The sequence below is a fragment of the Musa acuminata genome, chromosome BXJ2-10 (assembly GCF_036884655.1).
Source record: "Musa acuminata AAA Group cultivar baxijiao chromosome BXJ2-10, Cavendish_Baxijiao_AAA, whole genome shotgun sequence".
Taxonomy (NCBI): Eukaryota; Viridiplantae; Streptophyta; class Magnoliopsida; order Zingiberales; family Musaceae; genus Musa; species Musa acuminata.
In genome coordinates, this window is record NC_088347.1 from 30424580 (window position 1) to 30451528 (window position 26949).

General features: G+C 39.9%; 3 protein-coding genes and 1 pseudogene across 8 annotated transcripts; all 4 read right to left on the reverse strand.

The window, feature by feature from the left end:
- Positions 1-511: 511 nt before the first annotated feature.
- LOC103968688 (ethylene-responsive transcription factor ERF014) lies at positions 512-3033 on the reverse strand. Of its 4 annotated transcripts, none has more exons than XM_065129486.1 (5): positions 2700-3031; positions 2509-2605; positions 2197-2320; positions 1996-2091; positions 512-1890 (listed from the first exon to the last, which is right to left on the reverse strand). In XM_065129486.1, exon 5 carries the CDS (start codon positions 1380-1382, stop codon positions 747-749), a length of 636 nt encoding a protein of 211 aa, XP_064985558.1. In that variant the 5' UTR covers positions 1383-1890; positions 1996-2091; positions 2197-2320; positions 2509-2605; positions 2700-3031; the 3' UTR covers positions 512-746. The 4 variants fall into 4 exon arrangements, with proteins under 4 accessions (XP_064985558.1, XP_009380259.2, XP_064985557.1 ...); XM_009381984.3 differs by having other exon boundaries at positions 512-1617; positions 1853-1890; positions 1996-2320; XM_065129485.1 differs by having other exon boundaries at positions 1996-2320.
- Positions 3034-7772: 4739 nt separating this feature from the next.
- On the reverse strand, positions 7773-10245 carry LOC103969814 (transmembrane emp24 domain-containing protein p24delta4-like). The gene is made up of 4 exons (XM_009383457.3): positions 9965-10245; positions 8375-8584; positions 8219-8295; positions 7773-8118 (listed from the first exon to the last, which is right to left on the reverse strand). Exons 1-4 carry the CDS (start codon positions 10190-10192, stop codon positions 7974-7976), a joined length of 660 nt encoding a protein of 219 aa, XP_009381732.2. The 5' UTR covers positions 10193-10245; the 3' UTR covers positions 7773-7973.
- A 712-nt stretch (positions 10246-10957) lies between these two features.
- LOC135624224 (WAT1-related protein At1g21890-like) lies at positions 10958-12498 on the reverse strand (annotated as a pseudogene). Its single transcript, XR_010491621.1, has 4 exons — positions 11824-12498; positions 11670-11732; positions 11168-11571; positions 10958-11093 (listed from the first exon to the last, which is right to left on the reverse strand). The product of XR_010491621.1 is annotated as a WAT1-related protein At1g21890-like (transcript).
- A 1848-nt stretch (positions 12499-14346) lies between these two features.
- On the reverse strand, positions 14347-26469 carry LOC135625073 (uncharacterized). 2 transcript variants are annotated; one of them, XM_065129371.1, is made up of 10 exons: positions 26216-26469; positions 25744-25858; positions 23694-23799; positions 20387-20673; positions 20081-20186; positions 19592-19969; positions 19424-19503; positions 19213-19337; positions 15604-15834; positions 14347-14656 (listed from the first exon to the last, which is right to left on the reverse strand). In XM_065129371.1, the coding sequence occupies exons 3-10, from the start codon at positions 23748-23750 to the stop codon at positions 14634-14636; spliced, it is 1287 nt and encodes a 428-aa protein (XP_064985443.1). In that variant the 5' UTR covers positions 23751-23799; positions 25744-25858; positions 26216-26469; the 3' UTR covers positions 14347-14633. The 2 variants fall into 2 exon arrangements, with proteins under 2 accessions (XP_064985443.1, XP_064985442.1); XM_065129370.1 differs by lacking the exon at positions 25744-25858 and having other exon boundaries at positions 26216-26466.
- Positions 26470-26949: the final 480 nt, after the last annotated feature.

The following is a 26949-nucleotide window of genomic DNA, read 5'->3' on the forward strand; positions in this document are numbered from 1 at the left end:
TCATGAGGCACACTGCCAAGAGTTAAAGATGAGAGAGAGAGTTGAAGTGTGCAAATTGTTCAAGAACACATCAAGCTCATGATACATGGTGTGACAAAGATTATACTTGGTCAACTGCAAACAGCATTAGACATGGTCATCATCTTTGATGTTTAATGGTTGGGAACTAAACTTTGTACAACATATTAACATGTGAAGTCCTCTCTCTCTCTCTCTCTCTCTCTCTAATCAGAACCCCACTGTAGCAAGTTTATATACAAAATATGAATGTAAGCCAAGCAGAAGTCATCATATTACACTGCTCTGCAATCTAATCGCCTAAATATTTGTCAAGTGGCTAATGAATGCAGAGCATAGAACTGGAGCTTATTTAAATCTAGAATATGAGAAAACAACACAACTTTCATTTATGTCCTCTTCTTCTTTTTTATGTCCAATCCATAGCATCAAACCAGTTCTTGAGAAGGAAGAGAACTGCTTCCAAATTATCACCTCTCTCACTCAGGTCTCATTGTACATAAAGAATTCCTCCAAACTCTGTTATTGTTCAATTAAATGTCTCATCAGAAAAATTTCCATATGCTGAGTACATAACTCTAATACTCCGTTTATTTATTACCTTACAACATTACTGTGACTGGAACGCAATCGTATGCATTTATCTCCACGCTGCTCGTACTCGAGTCTCAGCTTCCCCTGATCTCAGCTGCAGTGGATGAGACAAGCAAGGAACCTATCTCAATCTTCTAGAAGAAGCTCCATAGGTTTATGTCTCCCATCTCCTCGCACTCCTGCCAAGAGGAGATCAGTGGGTTGATCATATGATCCATGCACCGTGGCGACTGGAAGGCTCCGAGATCGATCCACGGCTCATCTATCTCTCCGCTCCTCGTCGACGTGGCCGAGCTCGTCATCGTGGACTGGTGGTCCTCGTTGGTGGCGTCCAGCGACGGAGAAGGAGGAGGGGGAGGAGACGGTGACCGGCTGGTGGTCGTGCTAGCCGTAGGGGAGGTGACGACGACGGCGGCAGCGGCGGCGGCGACTCTTTGGATGGACTTGGGAGACATGGCACTGGCCGGAAGGTGGCTGGGGAGGGAGGCGGGGAAGTTGAAGGAGGCGGAGGAGCCCTTGAGGCAGAGGAGGGCGGCGTCGTAGGCCCTGGCGGCTGCCTCGGGCGTGGAGTAGGATCCCAGCCATATCCTCGTCTTCTGATGCGGCGCTCTGATCTCGGAGACCCAGGAGCCCCAGCTTCTCCTCCTCACCCCCTTGTACGGCCTCTTCCCACCGCTCCCCATACTTTGACAGGGCGAGGAGGAGGAGCACCTAAGGAGTGGATCGATGGAGGAGTTTGGAGGGCGAAGGACTCTGCTGCTCTTCCCCATGGATGAACGATGGAGAAAGGTTGCGACTTCCTTCAGTCGTCTTCCTCACCACCCTCTATATACGGCAAAAGGGTAGAGGGTCTCACTCACCCTACAAAAGGTCAGAAAAGGTGAATAGAAAAGGCCATCATGCATGGGAAGCTGGCATTCATGATCCACTGAGCACGAAATTTGAGGAGCTCATCCTTGCGGTCACAGCTACCAATGGTTTTGACCGGAAGAACAATTAATCCCACTGTTTCAATAACACAAGTCAGACAGCAGCAAAAGACACCTGATATTGTGCAACACTTGTGGCCTTAGCAAGAGAGGATTTGTTAGTAACATGTAAAAGAGGAAAAATATAATGCGCATGAGGTTTCTACGAATGAAGAATCTAAAACTGTTTCCTTGATTGTTTTCAATGCATGGTATTCTAATCAAGAATTAAATGCAGTGAGTGCATCAATGGGTTTTGACCAACCCTTTACCTTGGAAAACAAGTCTTTGATCCCAAAGGAACTGGGTGCTGTCAAAAAAAAATTGTACTTCAGCAGCTTATTCTGAAAGAAAGAGATGGCAAGAAGAAGAAGAGAGAGAGAGAGCCCTGCATGCTTTGGAAGAAGTAGCCCACCTCTCCTTCCCTGTCATTAAACCACACCCAACCCCCAGAAGAAAGCAGTCGATGAAGGGGCTCTTTCCAACTGTAGGTCCCGATCTCTTTCCAACTCTGCACAACACAGTCCTCACACCCATGCATCAATGAAACACCATCATTCACCAAAGACAAGAATAAAGAAAGGAAGGAGAGTGAGGGAGGCAGAAACCAGCTTACAGATTTCACACTGGGGCATAGGATTCTGTCAGGGTGTGGAGCCCAGCTGGGCCAGCCAATGTCGAAAGTTGTGATGCAGTGCAACAATCCAACAACAGACCTAGCTGGTAACCGCGTTGATGTCCTGTGTCCCAAGATGGAACCGAGTCACAAGTGGCCCTACCAGGTGAGCTAGCATGCAATGCCATGATGCATGATGCTCTCAACGATGATGGGACCATATCAGGAACAACCTGGGAATCTTACAAGTCTGATCCGGAGGAACACCAGAAACCAGGTTGGGAAGCAGATAGAGATCCAAGAAAAACTCACTCGGTAGGTTAAAACTTGGGTCGAGAGCACCTCCATCTTCCACGCTCAGGTCTTGATCCGGACAAAGCCATGAAGCTCTTCCACTCTCCAGAATCCACTGTTGACACAACACTGTCAACGTCAGATGCATACTTAAGAGGATTTAATATGACAACAGTATAAAATTGTAAGAACTCATGCCATATGCATACTGTTGTTCTGAGGTTGCTGCTTTAGCTTTGCCTTTCTCATGAAGGGATTCTCTTTGTACCACAGGCGACCTGCTCAAAGCTGCATCACATGAACTGATTAGTTTTCTTTTCTCCTTTTGCTAGATCTGAGGCCACACCGAGGAGCATTGTTTATTCCTCCACCCCCAAGGCTCATGTCATGCAAGAGCCTTTCTTCCCACTTGGGTGTCTGAGATCAGTGTCTTCAACCAAGACTGCTCTTGGTACAATGCCTTTACTCTTGGTGCATCTCTGTTCATGTGAAAACAAGACATTGCAGCATCTGAGAAGCTCGACTGGGCAATTAACTTCCTTTTGTTTCTCATTTTTCAGAGGAAATATCAGTGCTGCAGAAATAATATAAAGAGCTGTTACAAGGGCTCAATGTCTGACTAAAAAAACTCTCCACATTAACATGGCTTGTTTGATGAACCCATGGGTGCAGCTAAAAGAAAACAAAAACAGATGCAGCAGTTGTGTAAGTTGAAGCACTAAATTAAAATTTGTGAGAAAAATTGTTCACTGGACCATGTTCGTCATGTCAGTCATGAACATCACTAATCAATATATATTGGAAGTTAGCTGCTGATTGCAGATATTGAAGAAGAAAAAGACTCACCAATTTGATATGCCATCTTTTGATTGGACAGATCATCCACTGAGCATCCTAACACCAATGTAAATTATGTAATGTTCAGGTGCAACTCTTCTGCAACCATAGCCGTATAAAATGTGCATACTTGCAAAGATAGTACCCTAATTACTTGTGACTGAGTATTGATAAACAATCAACAAACTATAGATTGTGCTCAGACTGTAAATCACCTCCCCAAACAAACATCTGAAGAATCTCAAGATAAAGTGACTATAATATACTGTAATTCAATTCCAAACATCAGGGTTAAGCGCTGCCATAAAACACCTAAAGTGCAGCTCCATGCTAGGAGGCCATATTCATCATTCATGGAAAGATGTGTGGGGCAATGTAATTCAGTAGGCTAAGAAGTAAGAAGTTCACAAGGCCATACTGTTTTTTATCTAAATAAACTATTACTTTTGATCCTGATCATAACCAAGCTCATCTACTGGACAAATGATTCCTGCAGCAGCTGCAGGACTTTTTTCCAGTAGTTTGAAGCATGACACAAAATAGTTGTGCTATAATATGTCTGTTAGGAAAGTGCTATTTAAAGAGTGTCCCAGACAATTATATAGAATAATGAAAATCTTGAGAAAGATAGCAAGCAAAGCAAAAGCTAGCGAGTTAGTAGCACCAGAAATACGAATAAACTTCATTAAAATGTATAATCAAACTTGTAGACCTTATTATTTGCTAAAAGTACTAATAGTTTTCAGACCTTTAATAACAAATCTGAAAATGAGCTAATATTTGATTTTTTTTTTTTTCAGTCAAAATATACATCTTTTGACTACATGCTATCATCATATTATCATTTAGCTACAACTGATAATGTCCACAAGGGTTCTATGCAACCAATTTACTGAGAGCCAGCAACAGAATCCAACTAAAAGTACAGGATTAGTCATCATAGAGTTGTGAGACAGTCCATCAGGAGATGGAGAGAGCCTTTGGTATTAACTGTGGTACCTTAAAAGTGTTTCTTAATCTTTGAACAATGCCGGGCACAATTCTTCATGTTCATGCTAATCACATGACAGCTTCACAGAAGATGGACAATATTTAGTTCACATGACCATGTTGGCTTCATCTAGAGAAGGTGCAAGCCAATCTTATGCCCCCATGTGAACCACAGCAAAAGAAACTATGATGCACCATGCTATTACAGTTGTCATGCAATGCAATAAGATTTAGTCTTCCACAACATGGATAAAAATGAGAATTGAGACATCCAAAGAAGGAAAAAGTCCATGGAATTTAAGTAGAATAACGATTAAGTACAGGAGTTAAGCAAGCTATTTTAAAAAGATTGCTTGCTGTCACCCAATGTCATAACGGATGCCCATCAAGAAAGCTTTAAGAAAACTATATTAGCGTTTGCTGTGATAAAAATACCAAAACATACGGCATTTTCGGTCATTCTTCAATTACATCATATTTTTTATCACCATCAGATTCACAAACAGTTGATCATGCTCACGCCTAGAAGAAACCCTTCCAGACATGGCAGTAGGAAGATAACTAAATATTGTCACTAACTTGCAAGTAAACTAATCAATTATCAAGTGGCCAATGTTTGCGATCACAGAAATTATTCCAGAGTTTTTGGTACAATAAAAAATATTATGGTTTACAAATCTAACTTATCAAAACAACTGAAAATAAATTCATAAGACTACATTACTAATGCAACTAGAAAGAACCCACAGATTTTTGCCTAACAACATGCCATCGTAACCATAAAGTGATCCACCATCTTTTTTGCCTGTTTTCTTTAAATGACAAATATTTCAATCAGAGCAACAACAAGTCACACAGGGTCAATCAAGTAAGCAAAGGCAGAGCAATCAGGTTGCATATTTTGGAATATAATGTGACAACATGATGCATCATTACACACGATGTTATGCCCAGTATATAGAATAAGCCCAACAGAGGACAAAGATAAATCTCACTTGTTCATGGTTCCAAACCCATTTCAAGCATATGGAATCCACCTTACAAGCTTCATTGATTTGGAGGTCACCACTCACAATGGAATTGCATATAAATTTTATTATATGCACAACACATGTGAAGAACTGATCCATGCTCAGGTTTTGCAGTCAAGATCATGAAGCTGTTTAAAAGAAGTTATTCTCCATGAATTGCTGAGTGTGGGCTCTGACCAAGCATGTTATTGATAGATTGACAGGTTGTGAAGCAAGGGAAGCCAGAACAGCAACTTCAGCTAAATCTATCATTGAAAACACTACATAACTAAATAAGTGCTCTCTGTTCTCTGACTCACTTCTCATACAGTGCACTATTTTGAGAAGTTAAAAAAGAAAACCGCATACCTTCACTTCAAAGAAGCTGATCTCCCAAGTGAATCATACATGCCAAATATTCACATGCTTCATCACTTAAAAATAAGATAAGATAAAATTCAAAACTAAGGGTGAATCCTCAATTACTAAATGCTAAAGTTCACCTGTGGACACATTCGCCTAGAGGAAAGAAAAAGGGGTGTGAAAGTCATCTTGATTCATTTATTTTGTCTTTTCAGATGCTGAAAATGGATTACAAGTACAATAATCTAAGGTTTACAGCACCACCACAATTTGCAAGATATATTCGCCATGTATATCAACGCCCAAAACCAACACCATTGTCACTGTCCAACCTCAGAATGTACTTGTCAATATGGATCAAACATGCACTGATATGTGACTACAAGAAACAATATGTGCTTCTTCTATGGTTTACTTCTCCTCAACTGGCTGCAGAGCATGTAGCTTAAGAAGTGACTTCCAAAGAAGCCAATTTCCTCTTAAAACTACTCTGTGCAAATAACCGATGAGATCTTAATACCAGCAAAGAAGTATGAGAATATAAAAACGATTCGAAACAGAGCTCCAATTCTGTTCATATAATTGCCAAAACTTTCAACCTTGACACATCAAAACCTGAATGACCAAATAAAACCACGTCCCTCAGCATAAATTTAGGAACTTGCAAACGCCACGATAAGAAACAAGAAGAATGTGCCACCTTTGAGATCTTCAAACCATCAGAAGCAGCAGGAACAGTAGACGGGGCAAAGAGGCGTGCCGCCCGCGTCCGGGTTCCCCCAACCGAGCTCCGCGGCGGAGTAGACGGTGAGCCCGTCCGCGGTCCGCCGTCTCCGCCTAGGACTCGGGCCCCTCGTCCAAAGCCACTTCCTTCCTCTTCTTCCTCTTATCTTTCATGTTCTTACCGCTACCACCCTCCCCTGTTCCCTGAGCCTGATTCTTTCCTGTCTTCTGTGGTTTTTCTTCTTCTCGGCCGGCGGCGATAGTCATGCTCTTCTTAGCCTTCTTTCCTTGGAAAATCTCATAAATCTGGTCGCCGGGCGTCTGCTTCCCGGTCGTGGCGATGGATTCTTCTTCGTGCGGCTGCGGCTTCCTCTTCTTCGTAGACGATGCGGTCGCAATTGCAACCGGAGGCGAGACTTCGATGCGACGAGGGATTTGGACCGCTGTGATTTGATTGATTTCCATTCGCATGGGAAGATGTCTCGTGTATACAACAAAGCGAAGATACTTCCGTGTACCCACCAACGACGTTTACCCGTAATGATTACCTGCCTTTTGATTGACGGAGCTACCTCCACAGACGAAAATTAGCAATTGGTCGGGGTCGGGTATGGAATGGGTTGAACTATCTTTCTTATTAACGGGTCGGATCTTTTTTTATACAACTTATTAGGTTTCAATTACTTTTAATTTATGATTAAAATAAAAATTCATGAAGAATCATAAAGTGCAATATAATAATGCAAGCATCAAAATGTTTACTTCCTAATTAAAAAGGTGATGTTAATTGTGAAAAAGGATTATTGAGAAAAAGTATTGAGCATTGAGAACTAAAATTACTTGTATTTAATTACAATTCTAGTTTAATTTGCACTTCAGGTTGAATCATTGAGAAAGACTTAATGCACAGGGGATTATCAGGGAAAATCTTTCTAATTCAAAATATTACTCATTGCTCATGAATTTAACTCAGTTTTTTTCTCCTAGATAAATCAAGTTCTTACTCATACTAGATTAATTATAATCCTTTCATGTCAGACCTCCTCTTTGGAAACTCTCCAGCACAGGGAAAACTTTGACCACCATGTCCACAACATGATGAACTCAAAGATAAAGACTGATAATTATGCACATTGCTAACCTCAAGAATGGTGATCTTAGCCAAATTCCATATCCCCATTGCAATTCTACACAACCAAAATCCTATTACAACCATTAAGTTTAAAGCACATTTAGTGTCAGGTATTCTTCTCTCTTTTTTTCTCTCCACTTGAACCCATGTAGCTTTTCTCTCCATTGACTACAGAATTTGCATTCAGCTTTGTTTGCTAAAATTCCCGAAAGCATTAAGGATATAAGCTACTAGAATTCTAGAACATTTAGCATACAAGTACCAGAGAGAAAACAAGATAACATTTGTTAGAAGCATAAAAGAAATTACAGTGAATGATAGATTGTTTTGACACCAGCTCCCAAAATGGGGTGTTACAACCCATGTTCAATAAAAAATGAATGGATTAATCCGCATGTTGAGATGTTATAGATCATATATCTATAAATCTAGATTAGCTTCTTCTTGTGAAAGTAACCTTTTAGGTGCCACAACTGCACGACAGAAGCCAAAATGCATACGGTAAGGGACATGAAACTGAACATTGCCACACGAGAATTCGTCTTCTCACTTACATCTCTCATGCCGGCTTCCCTGGTTTCAGAAAACAAAATGGATGATTCATGAATTGTATTCAGCCACACAGAATTTTCGCAACAACATAATTTATGTGCTCGAGAGCAACAAGACTTACCTGTTCCTGAGATACAACAAATTTTCATGGATCACTTCAACAGCCTCTTCTAGTTTCCTCAGCTCAAGCTCAACACCCTTTGCAGATTCAAAGAAGAAACTGTTAGAAAGAGATATTTCATCGGAACATATGGGTTACTTATAACCAAGATGCCACCTCAATTTTTTCCTTTTTAGCAATGGATTCCCAGTCCTTTGCAGCAATCCCAATCTTCCAGTTGATGCCAACACTTGTTCCGGCACCTCTGTTAGCACCATCCAGCCAGAAACATGCCAGATAGGTCCCTGGTTCATTGGAAGTGAATGCAAACTGGCCAATCGTAATATTTCCTTTATGATGAAGTGTGTCCCCGTTTGGTGCTGTCACCTGAAAATGAACAGATCAATCTTTGACACTATCTTCTACCGAACATCATCTCTATCACCTTTGATATTCCAGTGAAAAGTTCAATGCTACATCCATGTAAGTCCAATAAGTTTTCGGATCATACACAAAGGGGGTGGAAAAAAAAAAAGTTTAACGGAGGTATAACAACTATGTCATCCAATGCACACAGTGTACAGTGCCTCAGAGGTGCATAACCTACACTGTGCATAATGATTTCAAATATAATCATGCATTTTTGCTATCTCATTCTAAGCCTTTGACCATTAGATTGAAGATGAGGTTAAACAATGCAAATATGTTTCTGACTCTCTTTAATAGTTACTCATGAAGCAACTTCTTTACAGTTGTTTACAGAGCAGGTTTGCAGAACAATTTGACTGGCTGTGAGCAAGTTTCACTAAGTGTTCTATGGTAACCCATTTTTCCTGAATCTCAAGATGTAAAATGTGTTTGTTGTTTGAGAAAATAGAGACTGAAGTGCTTATCAAATTAAAAAAACATATACAATGTTTAAAATTCAATATCAACCTTCAGACGGTTTTGTTTGTAATGACTTCTTAAAATTCACATGGCCATTCAGAATTGTTAGATATTTTCTAATACCATCTTGCATCAGTTAACTGGTTGATTTTTTTATGGAAATTCAAACCACCTTTTTTATTACACCCACAGTTGTGAACCAATTTGTCGATCAACTCAACATAAACCACATGTTTCCTAAAAGGATAAGAATAACACAATTTATACTGTTGTTCAATCATAATCATGCAAATGACATGGTGAAACATATATCGTAAGAAAAGATAAGCAAACATATGTGACACCACAAAATCAGATCGACAACCAACTCCAGAAATCTTTATTATTGCAATCCCTTCGACATATAATTGACTCTCATTAATTTATTTACCAAAACAATGGCGCTCAAAATCTTTATCAAAACAGAACCACATGCATGATTCTGGTGATATGTGACTTTGGACATATCTTGCTAACATCTCAAAAAGATCTCCACCTAAATATTAACCTCTCATCCAATTGACATAGAATTAATTGTGGAGTACATGTCATGATTCTATCGAGGTAAACCAGATCAACCATATTGTGAGGTTTCGATGTTTCCGAAAGAAAACGAAAAGACCTAAACGAACGATTGATCCAAGATTTCAGCTTTTCCTTTCATATAGGTATACCCTATCAGAGGTGAAATCGCCGTCAAAGTTCTTGATCCAATGTATCCACCCGCCACTCCTGGAGGTTCATGCTTAACCAAACTAACAACCGAAGGATACCTCTTCTATGTGCAGATTTCGAACAAGAAGCCACAATTATGCATCAAAGTCATAGCATTTCAGGCACCTTGACGGAGATCGTGGGCGTGTTGCGGGGATCGTCGTCGTGGATGACGGCGTAGTCGGCCATCGCGACGACGCCGGCGTGAATCTCCTCCGACACGCACTTCGTTCCCGACGTCGGCAGGCTGAGCCACAGCGCCGCCGCGGTAGGCATCCATGCAGCGAGGAGCCCGACGGAGCATAGCAGCACCGCCTCGGCCCGCAAGATCACCGTCTCGTCCCTCGTCCTCATTCCTTCTTCTCTCCTTCGTCTTTCTCCAGAAGTTTCAGTTGCCGAATGCTCCCTCTCCCTCTCCCTCTCCATACATACGCATCTAAATTGAATCGAACGCGAACGCAATTGGACGAATGAGTCAGCTCAGATCAAGTCACGAGCGAGCCAATTAAGATCAAAACAACGGATTGGGCTCGCACTCGAATTGCATCGGAAAGGAAATAATATGCAGAAACCCCCTTGTATTAGCTGTTTTTCCAAATAAGTCCCTACTGGGAATTGGATTTATGTGTAGTTATCCCTTCTCCAATATGTTTCTTATTTTCTTTACCAATGTATTCTTTATATTTTTAATATTTCACTTCAAATATTTTTTAATATTTCTCAATTAGTGTTCTTATTTTCAGAAATCTCTAATAATAATTTTTTTAATCTAATACCTATGATACTCTAATCATCTACCTTTTTAATGGCAATCTAAAAATATAATGAACCGATTAGTATTTTTCATATTATATTATAATATTTTCAGCAATATCAATTTAAAAATATTAGAACATAGTGTTTTATACAAATATTATAAAAAATATTGTGCTTATCATATTTGTATATTATGTTATAGTATTTTAAATAATATTTAAAAATTGTAATATAATATATTTGTGCTGCATTATAATATTTTCTTGATCGATTGATCATATGAAATAACATATAAAATAATAGTCTTTATATAAAATAATATATTATATTTTAGAAGAATTATTGATGACCAGTTCAAATATAGTACAAGGTAAAGCTGTTCATCGACTCCTCAAGGTTTCTTCAGGGATGCAATGTCTACAGTGGTATCATTTCACTGTCCTCCGATGGCTGGGTGGTAGCATACAGGCCAATCACTATGATGACTGCACCAATCACCCTACAAATCTCCAAGAGAAATGGAATGAGCTCGAGATCTCTGCAACAGCTGAAATGATGAGAGAGAAATCTTACCTCCCCAAAGAGATCTCCTCCGCGAGAATGATAGACCCCATCACAGCCACAATGACCATGCAGAGTGGGTTGAAGGCCGTCACGAACACAGGGCCTCTCTCCTTCATCACCACCCCCTGCAAGTAATACGCAACTCCCGAGCACATCAGTCCCGAGTAGACCGCCGGTGAAGAGTCTGGCGTCGAATCCTATACCCTCTCCATTCTACTCATGGATGCATGCAGTTCATATAGCAGTGGAGATCAAACACATCAACGCGTGAAAACTACGGCGATTCGAGCTTTTACCTTAACACGATGGCGCTTACGAAGGTGACCGCAGGCAGTATGTTGTAAAGAGCAGAGGAGAAGCTTGCAGAGGTGTACTTGGTGCCCATGTAGTACAGGTTTTGGTCAAGCACTGGCCTGGATGAGAAGATTCAGACAATTCCATTACAAATAACGACTGATTTGATGACCCAGGTATTGCAGAGATGGTAAATGGAAGATTAATGAATCAGTACTCCAGTAGTGCTAAAGCCATGATCTTGAGGAAGATGGGGAGTGTCATCTTGGGCCTCACCTTCCTGTTATGAGATAGAAAACAGAAATAAATGCCTTGTCTGTTTGTTTGTGCGTGTGTGTGAGAAAGAGAGAGAGAGAGACAGAGAGGCGAACCCTTCAAACCACAGAGCGAATGGGGCGACGACAGCAGCAGCGACGGCGTTCCGGTACACAACGAGCACGGAGTGGCTCATGCCACGCTTGAGCGAGCCGACGGAGACGACGAACATGCCTGCATACCCGAGCTGCAAGAAGACCATGACCAAGTACGGCTTCACGCTCCTCCATGCCTCACCGATGATACCCATCCTCTTCTCACTCCCCCATACTCACAGAAAGCTGACTGAAGCCTTGTATCGCCAAAAGAAACATCTCCTGTACGTACTCCGCTGACCACACAACTCAGACTCAGTGGTCTCAACGAAGGAAGAAGGGAGGCCATTAGATGTGCTCAAAGGAGACATGGCTCAATAAGAGAAGGTTGTTTAAGGAGCTGATGCTTTCTCCATTGAGATGAACACACCAATGGAGGTAAAGAGTCAGTGAAGTCTGATGAGGCCTCGGTGGCGGGTGCGCTCACCATAGGATTGCAAATGCTGGAGCTTATCCAAGACACGGGGGGGGCTTTACCACCCCTGGTTTTGGATTCGTGGCTATTAATCCTTGGGTAAGGGATGTTGATGAAGGATGAAACCTTTGGAAAGCATTCGGAATGGAACGATTTGTGTCATCACCATTGATGACAGCAATGATGAATGCTTGTAGAGAATAGAGATCATCTTCTTTGATGTAAGCTACTTGGGGCACAGTCCTCCTGAGTGCACCTGTTTGAAACAAGCCTTTTCCGAGTCATGGAAATCAACATGGGAAACAAAAGTCAGAGAAACCAAATCATCAGTTCCAACTCCAAGATCTTAGTCGTTGAACCATGTAATATGGTAACATTCTTAATTGAATTTAGAATGTTTAAACCCAAATTTTAGCCTTCCCTTCTATTGCAATCGAGCTTGAAAACCATAAGATCAAACTCATGAGCATAATAAAGAGCTCAATTCCTGCAGATCATACAGAGAAATAACAGGACGAGCAACCAAAGTATGGAAACCAATCCATATCCAAAACTTTGCTCATTCAAAGGGAAATAAAAGGATCCTCCATGGAAGCATCCAACCTGATCTACGAGTTCATACCCTGATGCGACTGATTCAGCAATGCGAAGATGTCCATGCACGCCATGAACCAATCCGCCTGGAACTTCATCTCATCTTCCACCAGCTTCTCCCACCTATCCTCTAAAGCTTTCGCCTTTAATGGATTCAGCAGCTTGAGACCCGCCTCCAGTGATGAATTCGATAAGCTGTGAGCTTTCCAGTGCTCGGCTACGGCGTGGACCAGATATGGGTAGGATTCAGGTCCACCGCGCTGTTCGTCCCCATTGCGGCCTTGCTTCTTGTCGAGGTCATCATCTCCTTCCGTCTCCGCATCCTTACTCTCCTCCTCCACCTCATTGTCCTTCTGCTTCTTATTATCTTCTTTCTCGTACTTCTCTTCCACGCCCGCGGACCAGAGCTCCGCGGCGAGCTCATAGAGGAGGTCATCGTGGGAACCGTGACCGCTGGCGACGGGATGGCTGAGCCTGTGACGGAGGTGGCGGAGCTTGTTGTAGACCTGGTCCTGGGTGACGGGAGAGCGAAGCGAGCCTCTCACGGATTCGTACAAGGCGGGCATATTCGACGGCCTCGGCAGCAGGCCCGTCCGTCGCCGAAACTCGAGAGCACCCCGGAGGAGCACCACGGCGTCGTCGACGGCCGCCCGGCGCTGGGAACTGGATGCTACGGCTCCGCCGCCGGGGGAATCCACGGCAGCCGGGCGCCCCGCCTTTCGCTTCCGGCGGCCGTTAGGACCGTCGGGAGAGGGATCGCCGGCCATCGGTTCGGAGGATTGGCTGGGCGTAGCGGGGGATGTGGGGGTCTGCCGAGTGCCAGGTTTAGGGTTTTGGTGACTGGGATTCCAAGCACGAGTCCGGAAAGAAATAACTGCACCACCATCGAGAAGTCACTTGACCCGTTCAACCATGGCATTTAGTGTGGTAATTGGTGTCATAACCGTGGCATTTAGCTGTTTTGCAAATATAATTATTTTAGAACTTTTTTTTTCTAGCTTAATTTCACTAGTAATTTTTTTAGCAAAAGAAAAAGATTGTATTAAGACCTTAAATTTGAATTAATTATTTCACAATTTTATTGTTTAATTTAAAATATTAACTAATACTATTGAACTGTGTGTTTAACAGAAATCGTGATATGAATGTTTCTTTTGTTTTAAAATATTTCCTAATATCTAATTATTTTGCGTTATTTTTACATCAACATGTTAATCTTTAATAATTTAAAGATATAATAACTTAAATACTGTTATTTTTGTTACCTTGCTTATATGACTCAAATATATCAGTTATCTTGTATTATTTTAATCAACATTGATCATTTATTTTTGCCGACAAGTTTTGGGGGTGAAAACTGCTGTAGCTGGTGCACTCATCTACGGCAGTGCCATTAAATGCTTCGAAACACCTGCAAATAATTCTCTGACTGCTACAATCTTCTCGCAGGCGATTGATCTATATAGACAGCACAGTAGTCGAAATTATGGTCCCATCCAATAAATAATCCAAATCACCCGGAAGAGATGTAAACTAGACGAAGATTACAAATGCCAGCCGAACAAAATTAGCTACATATCTTTGACATCAAAGACTACTTTTCTAATCACGCTGGAAGGGGTGACTACCCACACTCGGTCAGGATCACCAACTCAATTCAGAAAATACATCTCCACGCTAAATTCATCGAGAAGAAGGTGAGTGTGCCTATATATTAAACTAGACTTGTAGAAAGCATTTGAACAACGCCTAAAAGAGAACCTCAATCACTTTCATCCTCATCACCTGTGAAAAAAACAGCATATGATGTCAGCTATAACAAAGGACTATAACAAAATATTTGCATGTGATAACGCAGCACATATAACCTTCTCAGAAGAAAACAACATGCATGTACCAATTTACTGTTTAAAAAATTTTGATCAAGCTTGCTACAAAGTTTTGTGAGAAAATGTTGAGAAAAAAAACAGCTACAGGACCTCAACAGTTCAACATGTAAAACCAGGATATCAAGCTTTCAGCAAAAATAATACTGTGCATAGACTTGTTTTCAATTTGGCTGTTTATCCTCACATTCTTAACTACAGTTACATGAGCAAGTAAAACAGTCAGACAACAGTAGGTGGGGCCAGAGAGGAGTCTGCACAGACGAGAGTGAACCAGTGACCCACTTGACTAAAAAAAAAAAAAGAAATAAAGCAATAGCATTATTTTGCTCAAACTACAGTCAACAATATCAAGTATACCTTTTTCAGGTGTTCGGTAAAAATCTTTTTCCTTGACTAATGCTGAGGACATGGAATTCAGAAAAGCTCCCAAAGCTAAGAAGTTACAAGATTAACTGTACTTCTGTTAGAAGCAGCACCAGAATTTATTCACAAGTAGCAAGAAGAATCACTGGAACCATTTTTATAGTGTTCATAATTTTACAATGGCATCTAATTTAAACAATTGTGTTGCTTCAACTGCGCAGTCTACTTCCAACAAGTGGACCATCCCTAGAGAGGCAGTGCTCATACCACCAGAGCTTCAGCCCCAGATTACCATAGGCAAGACCAGAGAGAACCAACATATGAGAGATTTAGATCATGACTACACAAACCTAAAAAAGGTCGGTTTCTCCCTTTTCCAGTGCACCAGAAAAAGAACTTCATAAATTTCCTCAGACCCACACATCGATTCAAATTGTTCGTCATGAAAAAGAAATGTCAGTCATAATGAGAAACCCATACCTTCATCAGATTCTCCACCCGAACCTGAAACATCATCCTCATTGTCATCATCAGTGTCTTCCTCATTTTCCTCATCTTCGTCATCCTCATCACTATCAACTTCTATTTTAGGCTTTGGTAGAGGAATATAACTTGATGATGTTCTCCGACGAGAACTTGAGACTATGTTACTCATGTCAATGCCTTCAAGTTCCTTTGCCCTTTCCTTTTTCTTTCTTACTGCTTTCATTTCTGAGTGAGACATGTAAACAAAGATACCAAGAGTGAGCTAGTACTTGACATGGATAAAATTTTATTCATCACCAAGTATATTGATGCAATAATTACTTTTAAGCAAAATACAATTGCTAGCTTGACAAGATACAGAACTGTAATATTGACCACTATGCCTATCTGAACCAGTGTCAATTTTAGTGCAAACAGTGTAATTATTTGTTTCAATAAGCAATAAAGCTACAACATTAAAGAATGTCAACTAAACAAGCTGCAGTTTCTGTCGTTATGGTAATAAAATGAAGCAAGCACCGGCCACCCATATGCATTGACATGGAAGAGATGTAGAGTGATAAATGGGACTACTGGTAATAGTATATATTGCTGCATCCAAACTGAAAACTCAAAAAGTGATTTCATAAAATCTTTGAGGTCCTGCACAGTATTATTGTTATTGAACATGGGGTAGCTGTCAAGGAAAAGACCATGGGGTATTTGGTCAAAACAAGGAGTTTGCAGTATGATCAGATTCTCAGGATTCCATCTACAGAACAATTTCACAAAGCAGTACCAACACATATTCCAGGCCTACAACAACAAATTTTCTCAAGTACATATGAGTAGGATGGATAAAAAAAGGTGCATGTTCCATAAAATAAGTCACCTACTATGCTTACTCTCTAGCATAGAAGTGTCCACCGTTAAATGTGTAGAGAACACTGTTTGCCACACTAAATTGTACCAATTATCTCATATGTTGAATTACATATATGGATAAACCAGTGATTTAAAAAGTGTTATGCACCAAAAGGCGCCAAGGTCCAAAAACGCCCGAGGCGCTAGGCGCTCGCCCGAGCGAAATGAGACGCTAAAATATAAATATATATAATATAATTAATAAATATAATTATTTAAAATTTTAAATAAAAATATGTTATTAAATTAAGAAAATCTAAGATATAAAATTAACAGTATTAAGAAACCTAGCAATAATTTCAAATAAATAAAAATTAACAGTATTAAAATCAAAATAATATATTATTAATCTATTAACAGTATTGAAAATTAATTATTTTAAATAAACTTAATAATATTAACAGTATACAGTATACATATACTGTTAAAAGGAAGTGCAAAGGGATGCTGAGCCTGCTGACTGAGAAAAGTGGAAGCGGCAACGACTGCGACGAGCAGTGGGAGGCGCGAGCGGCGACAGCGGCGAGCAGCGGCAGCGGGAGCAGGAGCGGTGAGCAGCGGGAGGCACGAGCGGCGACGGCGGCAGCGTTTGCGAGCAACGACAGCGGTGAGCAGTGACAGCGAGAGCAGGAGCGGCGAGAGGCGCGAGCGGCGACAGAGGCAACGTTTGCGAGCAGCGATAGCGGCGAGCAACGGGAGCGAGAGCAGGAGCGACGAGCAGCGGGAGGCGCGAGCAACAACAGAGGCAGCGTTTGTGAGCGGCGACAACGGCGAGCAGCGGCAGCGGAAGCAGGAGCGACGAGCAGCAGGAGGCACGAGCGACGACAGAGGCAGCGTTTGCGAGCGACGACAACGGAAGCGTTTGCGAGCAACGAGATCGGGATCGGGAGCGGCAGCGACGAGGGTTAGGGTTGGGTTCTCACTTATACCGATTTTAGTTGGTTCGATTGAACCAACTAACCATCAGAGACCGAACCAGGACCGAGCCAGACCTAAAATCCTGGTTCGATCGCCTTGGTTAACCCAGGCGCTTGCCCGAAGCGCCCAACGCCTGGGCTCGGGCGAGCGCCCAACCGGTGCCTGTTTGAAGCGCGCAGCTTGGGAGATTAGCGAGGCACTCGGGCCTCGCCTCGCCTCGCCCGAGCGCCCGAGCGTCTTTTTAAATCACTGGGATAAACCATGGTTAACTAGGCTAGTCTCATGTCAGGCTCTAATTAAGTTGACATTTTTACTGTTCTCAGATGATTTTGTCAATGCTTAAAGCGGAGATTTAAAAAAACAAAGAGGACTCATCCAGAAATGACTCATCGTACAAAAAGAGAAAAAGCCTGCTTAAACAGGACATGGAAAAGAACTCTATGACAGGTTAATTTGGCTAAGGAATCCTTCCATTCTTGGTTCTACTAAAAGCATCCTTTCGGGAAAGACTGACCATCTGACAAATTGGGCTAACTTTCATGTATGAACACAAAAAATAGAAATATAGAAGTTTTTAAATTACAGCTAAACTGAAATAAACCAAATCCTAAATAATTAAGACTCTCCTCGAATCTTCCTCGGTTTAGGATTTCCAACAAAGATGGAGATCAAATTTCAACTACCGAGCACTTGGCCTCAGACAATGTAGTACCACTATCAGCCTCGTGTTCTTGGGCACCAAAACATGTAAGATGATCCCCATTAATCTCTTCATTGATATCCTCAACATATATTATAATTATAGCTAATCCAAGATTATTGGTAGCATATTTGTTATGTATTTTTTTGGTGTTATTGAATAGTAATTTTAACTTGACACATCTTTTGTAGAAAAAAATCGAAACAGATAATACTAAGGTATGCAATTTCAAATAATACCACTCAGTACAGGCGGTACGTACCTGTCCGTCAGCTGACTGGTACATGGACCGCCCGTTACCGGACGGAACGATATATATATATATATATATATAAGGCGACTTCGCATCGTCTTTTTCGACGACATCGCCCCACGTGGGAGAAGGAAACGGCAACGTCGTCGAGGCGATGCGACATCACCTTTTATAATATATATATATATATACTAAACGGTATACCGTTCGATATACCGCACGATATACAATATCGTACCGTACCGAGCTAACGTCGAAACTCCGGTACGATACGAAATTGCGAACCTTGGATAATACAAGGCTACTAGTAGTAATCAGTTTGTGATACTCATAAAGTCTGTTGTCATATACTTGTCATAGAATTCCAATTTCATATGATCCTAGTCTACGATGGCAGAAGCCTCAGGCACTGTGTTTCCTCTTCCACTGCCTCCTCTTCTTCTGATCCACCACCTCCCTTTTTTCTCCCACTTTCTCAATAGTCCAAGTAATACCAGCCTGTACTGAGTGTCAATGTATTAATTTGTACCAGTACTGTACCAGTCTAATTGCTGACTGATATCGGCACTGGACTGAGATTTCCATCCACAACTCCAACCTTCACTTGACCATCATAAAAACAGATGTCATAACTAACTTTACACAAAATAAACTACATCATGATGTACCAATCAGGCCCTGCAACAAGAATATTCTAACTTAAGTATCTAGCTCCTAAAAGCTATAACCAGGTATTGTCACATATCTGATTAGTATACATATCATGCTAAAAAAGGAGATCATAAAACTATAGGCATAAAATGAATCTAAAAATAAGCCAATATTGTACGTTTTTCAGAAGGATTAGTTGATAATCCTTCCTTTTTAAGAATTCCCTCCAACTCCTTTATCAAATAAGCTTCACGTTTGCTTTCAGCCACCTGTTTAGCCCTCTTATAAACAGATGGAGGGACACTGGAAAACAAAAAAGATAAAAATAATCACTAGAACAGTATGGACAATAAAAAAATCTGGTCAAAGAAAAAAGACAAATGATATACCCCATTCCACAGGACTTAATTATTGACTTTAGGTGCTCTACTCGTTTACCATATACCTGAGTTGGCTTCTCTTGTTTCTTCTGCAGTTCATGAAATCAAATCAAATCACCATAATAACCCTGATGATTAAACCAGAAAAGACTATGATGAAACATTATGTAGCAAAACCTTGACATCTCCTTTGGATGAATGAGGACTATCCGCAGAGGAATTGCCACCATCATCTTCAGAAGTGTTCTCTGAAGCTTGCTCCACCATCTTTTTTTCACTAGAACTAGATGACTCATTTTTATCTTGAGACTTTTTCTGCCTTTTTGGTGCTCTTGCAACTGATTTAGTTTTTTCATTTGTCTTTTTTTTTGGCCTTATATCTTCATCAACTTCCTCATCCTCAGTAACGGAATCGTTGGTGTCTGAAGAATCTGACTCCTTACGAGCCCTTTTAGAGTTTTTTCCAGGTTTTTTCACATCCACATTTTGAGAAACTTTTTTAAGCTGCTTCTTAACTCCATTTGATGCTTTGACAACTTCAGGTATCTGTAAGACCTGATAAATGAAAGACCGTCTATGAATTATGTTTTAAGCACTAATGCTTTCAGTAGATATCCTACAAAGCTTAAATACTCAGAACTAACAAATTGTCAACTAGGAACTAACCTTATCTAACTCTTCAGTGACAAAACTTTTATGGGCATCCAATGCTTTCTTCTCAAGTTTAAGATCTTCTTCCAACAGTCGGCGAACTTCTGCTAAAGAAATAGACCTGAATCATCCATAACAAGAAAGCCTCATCAACCGGAGCACATAAAAAGCATGATAAAACCCCAAACTTTAGCAGTTAACTAGAAGAAGCTACATTACAGTGTTTTGTAATGCAAAAGATATTACAAGGTAAAGATGTCAGTATTCCCAATGACTCTTGAATGGAGTGAAAAAAGCAGAGAATGATTTCATTTTACTTACGCAGAATTTGCTCTAAAATAGTCAGCTCTACTTTCTATTGCTTTCCTTATTTTGTCTTCATTTATATCACTATCATCTTGAGGACCTTGATTGTTTACAGTCTCATCATTTGAAGCTGACTTTCCACCTGATGCTGGAGAACCTTCTATTTCATCAGAATTACTCTTTCTAAAATCAGCTGATTGCTGATAGTCTTCAGCCTGTCTTGACTTTTCTTCTTTTGCCGACTGAGAAGCACTCACTCCCGAGAGTTTGGGGACATTCTCATCGTCAGCACCATAAAAGCACTAGCTCCAATCAAATTAGAGTAATCAAGCATAATTCAAGATAGGTATATAAGAAAAAATAAAGGTGGCCTTTAATGTAAAACAATATAAAGGAAAAATAGCTTCTATCAATATCTCAGTTACATGACCGTAGAGAAAAGTACCAAGAAAGAGAACAAAACATGACAGAACTTATTCCTCAACCATTTATTAACAAAAGAATAGGCCCAGCACAGGACAGTTCATATTATTGCGAGAAATATAAAATATTACATGGGGAATAATTTGCAACTAAAATGAAGAAACATGCATTGGAGCTGTCTGTAGGTTGTTTACCAAAGTTTATCTATGAATTTTTATTGTAAAGTATCATTATCTCAGCTCTGAATTGCGGAGATTCCTTCAAATAAAAGAAATGAACAAAAAAAATGCTGAAAAGAATATGTTAGTCCTAAGATGAAGTTCAACAGATATCCTCCCTTCATCAGCATTGCTTCACTTTATATTTCCCCATCTCTATTTACAAGATCCACGCCCAGACCAACAAAAAATTCCCAGTATGAATTTCTAAAGCACAAATTATGAAATATTTTCCATATAGGATCCAGAGCTATAAGAAAAGGACAGTGAAAAAGCAGCTAAAATACCCCAGGTAAAAGTTCAACCAAATTGGCATGCTTATACCCTTTATCAACCTTCTAAATCTAAAGTATAAAAATCTGGGCACCCATTGTATTCCAAAAAACATTATGGAATATATAAAATGACACAGGACAAACTAAATTCAACATATCTCTCTACTTGGAACATCTAAAATATCTAATTGCACTGATGTCAGTTAGTTCTTGAGCTTCAAAGACTCTAGGCTTCCGAGCCTCCAATAAATCCTTGGTTAAGTTTTGCAAATATTGGATCTTCCAACATCTAAAGCTTCGTGCATAATCTAAAGTAAATTTATGAATCACTTTAAAACCTTGATATTCTCCCCTCATCAAACCAGAGCTTTCCAACTGTAAACAGTTAGGAAAAAAGAAGCCCTTGCAACAAACACATAACATACCAGCAATATAAAAAAAAAGGGGAAAAAACTAGCCTACATCAGTGTTCCCAGGATGGTCATATGCCTCACTTGTGCAAGGTTATCTGCATAGCATAATATCCACTAGGATTTCGATGACTAAACACCATATTTCAGTCTTCTTCCTACAGCATATCAACTCATCACAATCTTAATTCTCAATCATGCAAAGAACCTAACCAATGCAATCTTTGAAAAGCAAAAGTTTAGAAGCATTCATTTAAAGCATAAGAAGTGGATATCAACTTTCTATAAGATAAATTGTTCACCCAATAAATGCTAAAGTCTGGAATGTTGAGAAACATCTTTCTTCTTATCCATATTAAATATTTCATTTCCACTTCACAACAGCTGACATTGACAGTTACATGGGGAGAAAAACCAACTGGCACAAATTGGGCATATGGCATTGATGTTGTAAGCTAGTATTATAAAGCTCATCTCAATTTTAATAGGGGATATCATTCCCAGATGAAGATCATATACAGCTCCCCATAAATGATCAGACTTGACCTTCACCAATCAGAATTCCAAGTGACTTAAGCTTTTCATGACAAACAGTACGAGAAGTTACAGAGCTTTAACATTCAAGTATTGCCTCTGGAATGTTTAATCAGCTGGCCCTTCTCTGGTCAACTCAACTAGCAGTCATGTTGTTTCCCATCACTAGGGAGCTATTCCTCTTGGGAATATTTTTTCAACAGTCTTCTATGTTCTTTTTTTATAATGTTTAAATCAAGGTTCGCAATACCGTACCGTACCGTACCGGTATTTCGATCTGGGCTCGGTATCGGTATGGTACGGTATACCGAGCGGTACATCTGGGTGTGCCGAGTACTGCAGCACTATTACAGTACTACAGTAACTACTACAGTGCTCGGACCGGTAACAGTCGGTCCGCGTACCGAAAACCTATCGGACCGGTACGTACCGCCCATACCGGGCGGTACGGCTCGGTACTGCATACCCTGGTTTAAATAAAATCTTTTTGTTTCGGAAAAAAATGCCTCAACCACAGTTTATTTATCAGCCCAGCCTTAAATCTTGACTCAGATTTACCTTCATTCCTGATAGAGTCTAAACTTACAACATTGAGGTTTATTCTAAGCCAACTGCAAGCAACTCAGATCATCTATAGCACTGAATAAATTAATGCTTTCAAGAAAAAATTACCTGAAGATAATAGATATTCTAGTAGTAAAAGCAAGAGAACAAATGTATTACTAAAAGAGGATAAAGTTTCACAGATTTGATGTCTATGTAGAGGGATCGAAGCCCAGCATATTCTCTACGCTATACTTAGCTTGCTAGCATCTAGCACATACTAAAACCTAAAGTTTGGATATATGCTTCTTATAAGAACTTTTAATCAGCATAAGGATCATAATGTACACACCTAGTCTAAATAGTAGATCCTTAATGATTAATGATTGAATCAGTAAATAGGTATATAGTCCTAGATTTTAATAGATCATTGTTGCTGTGAATTCTCCTAACCTAACTTTCATGAGCAGATCAAACAAAAGAGAGTAATACTAAAGAAAAGCTTTCAAGGCATTTCGAGTTGTACAACATAAACGAACAAGTTCTCAGTGAACCCAGATTTTACACAACATAGTAAATCAACTGAGTTGTAGCAAGTTTTCAGTGAACCTAAATGACCACAAAATATTACCATAGTGTACATACAAAGGCACTTCACACATTAGAAAGTCATTAAGTATGACTATGTTCAGATTTCTCTTCATGAAATGACTTATCAAATTAGGATGTATCCAACTGAATAAAAGATAATGAAAGGTAACGCATCTCCAGATCAACAAGAAGCAGAAGATATCTAAACTTACATAAAGCAGTCATGGGTGAAAAGAGTGTACAAAACATGAATACCAATTCAAGCATACCTCTTAAGTGAAAGCACACATAAAAAATCATAGAAGCATCATTTAAGTAAAAGCAGTACCTCTTCCAAACATTGCTTAATAAACCTCTTATAAGCATCCAATGAAAACATATTCATCCCTAAGTCCTTTTCTAGTGCTCTTCGAACACCTTCAAGTGTCAAAGTGCTGAAACAAAAAACAATATCAGGAGCTTTACAACATCCACCAACTGAAAACAGTCTCAACAGGATAAATCACATATACGGAAAATAAGTTATATGCCGCATAAGCAGAAGCATTTCACTGAAATTAAAAAACTATTGATATGTATCCCAATCTACAATAGAAAAGAAACAGCAATGAATAGACCGACTAATAAAAAGGAAGCAATAGTAAGACAAAACCCCATGAGTACAAGTGAATCATAATAACATTTAACTGCAGCATAACCAGAAGTAACATAGGTTAAATTTACATATCCACATATCTTTGATAGAATTGTTGCAAAACATCATAGTATAGTCAAACAAGGTTAAATATTTGTCTGGAAGATGTACCAAAACCCTATCTGAAAGGTATTCAATACTGATACCGTTCAGTATGCTCAAAAAAATACTAAATCTTCAATTTATATGAAACTTAACCAGTATCATGCACTTAGTATACCAGCCCTTGGTTGGTATATATCAGACAATACATCCGGAATATGGTGGTACTTTAAAGTTTGAACTTTGCAATTAAAACGTGACTAAGATAAGAAATCAATAAGAACATATTGATACCGATAAAATCATATAGCCACGATAGATTGTTAATCACAAGATACAAAAACGAAACTTGTAATGAAAAGCAGCCACAAAAGGTGTTTAAATGCAACTTTCCAGAGATTAGGTTGCTAATGATAAGATAGAGAAAAGAAGAAAACACAAACTTGCACTGACAATCAAAAATAAGAAAGTGTTTAAGTGTAGCTTTATTTCCAACCTATATTTGAACCATTCTTCAAAAAATAAATTGTAAATTAATGCCCCCTTATAGAGGTAAAAGGATGGATAATTACACAGATCTCCCACCATTAAGGTGGGGTAAAGGCTAATGTCCACAAGCTACTAGAGTGCCCCCTTGGGACTTGTGCTGTTATATAGTTAAGTAACAAACTCTTGAATTATCAAGTCCAAAAATGAGTAGTCTGAAATAATTACCATCATGATTCGCATACCATATTATGACTTTTGGCTTCATTTGCATCAAAAATGCTAAGATGCCACCTGAAACAAGGATGATCTTATTGCAAAAATGTAACATGTGGAAAGGCAAAAATGTAGCTAAAGGAGCTATACTGTGGGCAATCCTACTTGGGCAATGACAGCATGGAGGCTATCCATCATGCTGTTTACCAGCTTGGTTCAGCTTCTGGATGATTATGCCACGGATAAAGGATGTTCATCCTGTCACAGTCCGTATTTGAGAGACATAAGGAAATACTTTCCAAACTGAAAGTCGGAAGTCATATGCATTGACTTTACATATGGGAATCTAGTGATCTACTCGACGTGAGCTTTGATACAATATCTGGTAAATCCTTCTCAAGTCTTGTATCTGTAGATACCGACTTCACTTTATCTAGAAGCTTAAAGAAGTCTTGAAGCTACCACATGTATGCTATAAGTGTGTCATGCTTGATACTAAGCCTAGAAATTTCTAATGCAGCAGAGAAAGACCAATAATATTTTGAGTAAGCATGTACATGATTCTTAAAAACACCATTGATTTATTCATCTTCCTGGTCACAATTCCCTCATTGTCTAACTTAAGATTGTCCATATATTTAATTCTGCAGTTGATTTGTTCATCAACTTTCTCACCCATGTTCAGTATTTCATTTCACGGATACATGTGAGAATAAGCTGATTTAATCAAATGTCTCACTGAGTCTGATGTTATAACGAGGAAAAAGAAGAGAGATAATCAAGTAAATCAAACCGAATCGAGGTAAAAGGCCAGCTCCAAAAGTTCCTTTTAGCAGACTCAAAATATAAAGCAAAGAAAGCAACCAAACAACTACGAAGTAATATAACACAAGAACAAATGTCAGAATGGACCACTCATTTTAAGCAGGTGACAAAATACCCCAGAAAGCATAAGCAACTTCGATATGTAGCATCTAAAACTGCCTCTGCATGGAAAAATCCACTGCAACTAGTCCCTTATCTCCAAGCAAAAAGAATCCGATCCCTTCCCTCACCTAGTAAAATTAAAAGAAAGGAGTAAAAAAAAAAATCCATTCGCACTAACCAAAATAAGCTCACCTCCGACTCGCGCCACTCTGAACCCTCTAACCCAAGTTGAAAACGAAAAGAGCCGCAAAATCAATCCCTCGAGAACAAGAAGCACGTCTTTATTTTCACCCGCAAAATAAAACCAAAAAAAATCCCACAAAACTTCCCCGATAATAGAGTAAACCATGAATTCTTGTAATATCTCCAATTCTAGGATACTCAAAAGGCGCGAAGAAAAAGGCAAAAAAAAAGCGAAACTCAGGATCTGACCGCACGATAAATCAAGATGGGGGGAGAGGAAAAAGGGAGGGATGATGTCTCACTCGGCTCGCTCCTTGAAGTCGCTAACGCGTGCGCGCATCGCTCGGGATATCTCCGCCTCGATCTCCTCCTTCGTCTTCGCCGCCCCCACGTCTGCCTCCATGGTCGCTCCCACTTGCCGGCTCGCTCGCCGTCGCAAGGCAGAACGAGAGCGGAGAATGAAAGGCAGAACAAACGATGGAAGAGAGATTGCAGTGGGGAAGGTCGAAGTGAATCCGATCCCGAGCGCAACCCTAAAAACCCGTTTGCGATCGGGCGGGACTCGTGTCAAAAAATTCGGAGCACACGATTCCATCGACTTGGGGATTAATCGTAGGGGGGGCAGCGCTCTGTGATTGGAGGCAGAGAGCGGGCCCGCCTATGGGACACACTTATGGCAACGCGGCTGGCGTCCAACGAAAAGGCGTGTAGGTGAGTCTGGTGATACGCAGAGGGGTAAGAAGGGAATTTTCCCTATAAAATATTTGATAGTCTGACAGCAAATCTGAGATGTACGGACGAGAATGATTTGATGATGGCAATAATAAAAATTTTAATTTTGATTTTTTTCTTTTAAAAAAATATCCAAACAAGATTATTAAGCTATTTTACTGATTTATCTCTGGACAATTAAGTTACTATCTTTTAACCCAAAAACAATGACCTTTGGATCATCGATTCAGTAAAGTGCTATTGATCAATTAGAATTGAGATGGTTTTCTTGATGAGATATTGTTTTATTTTTTATAATATTGAT

What these genes read in the sequence shown, in the direction of transcription:
- LOC103968688 (XM_065129484.1), bottom strand. Translation starts at nt 1,382, where the DNA reads ATGGGGAAGAGCAGCAGAGTCCTTCGCCCTCCAAACTCCTCCATCGAT.
- LOC135625073 (XM_065129370.1), bottom strand. Translation starts at nt 26,316, where the DNA reads ATGGAGGCAGACGTGGGGGCGGCGAAGACGAAGGAGGAGATCGAGGCG. An exon ending in ATTAAGTCCTGTGGAATGGG is followed by an intron (nt 19,338 to 19,423) that starts GTATATCATTTG and finishes TTTGTTTTCCAG; the next exon opens with TGTCCCTCCATCTGTTTATA. An exon ending in AACTAATCCTTCTGAAAAAC is followed by an intron (nt 15,835 to 19,212) that starts GTACAATATTGG and finishes TGTCTCACTCAG; the next exon opens with AAATGAAAGCAGTAAGAAAG.
- LOC103969814 (XM_009383457.3), bottom strand. Translation starts at nt 10,192, where the DNA reads ATGAGGACGAGGGACGAGACGGTGATCTTGCGGGCCGAGGCGGTGCTG. An exon ending in CGCCCACGATCTCCGTCAAG is followed by an intron (nt 8,585 to 9,964) that starts GTGCCTGAAATG and finishes GTTCATTTTCAG; the next exon opens with GTGACAGCACCAAACGGGGA. An exon ending in TTGTTGTATCTCAGGAACAG is followed by an intron (nt 8,119 to 8,218) that starts GTAAGTCTTGTT and finishes TTCTGAAACCAG; the next exon opens with GGAAGCCGGCATGAGAGATG.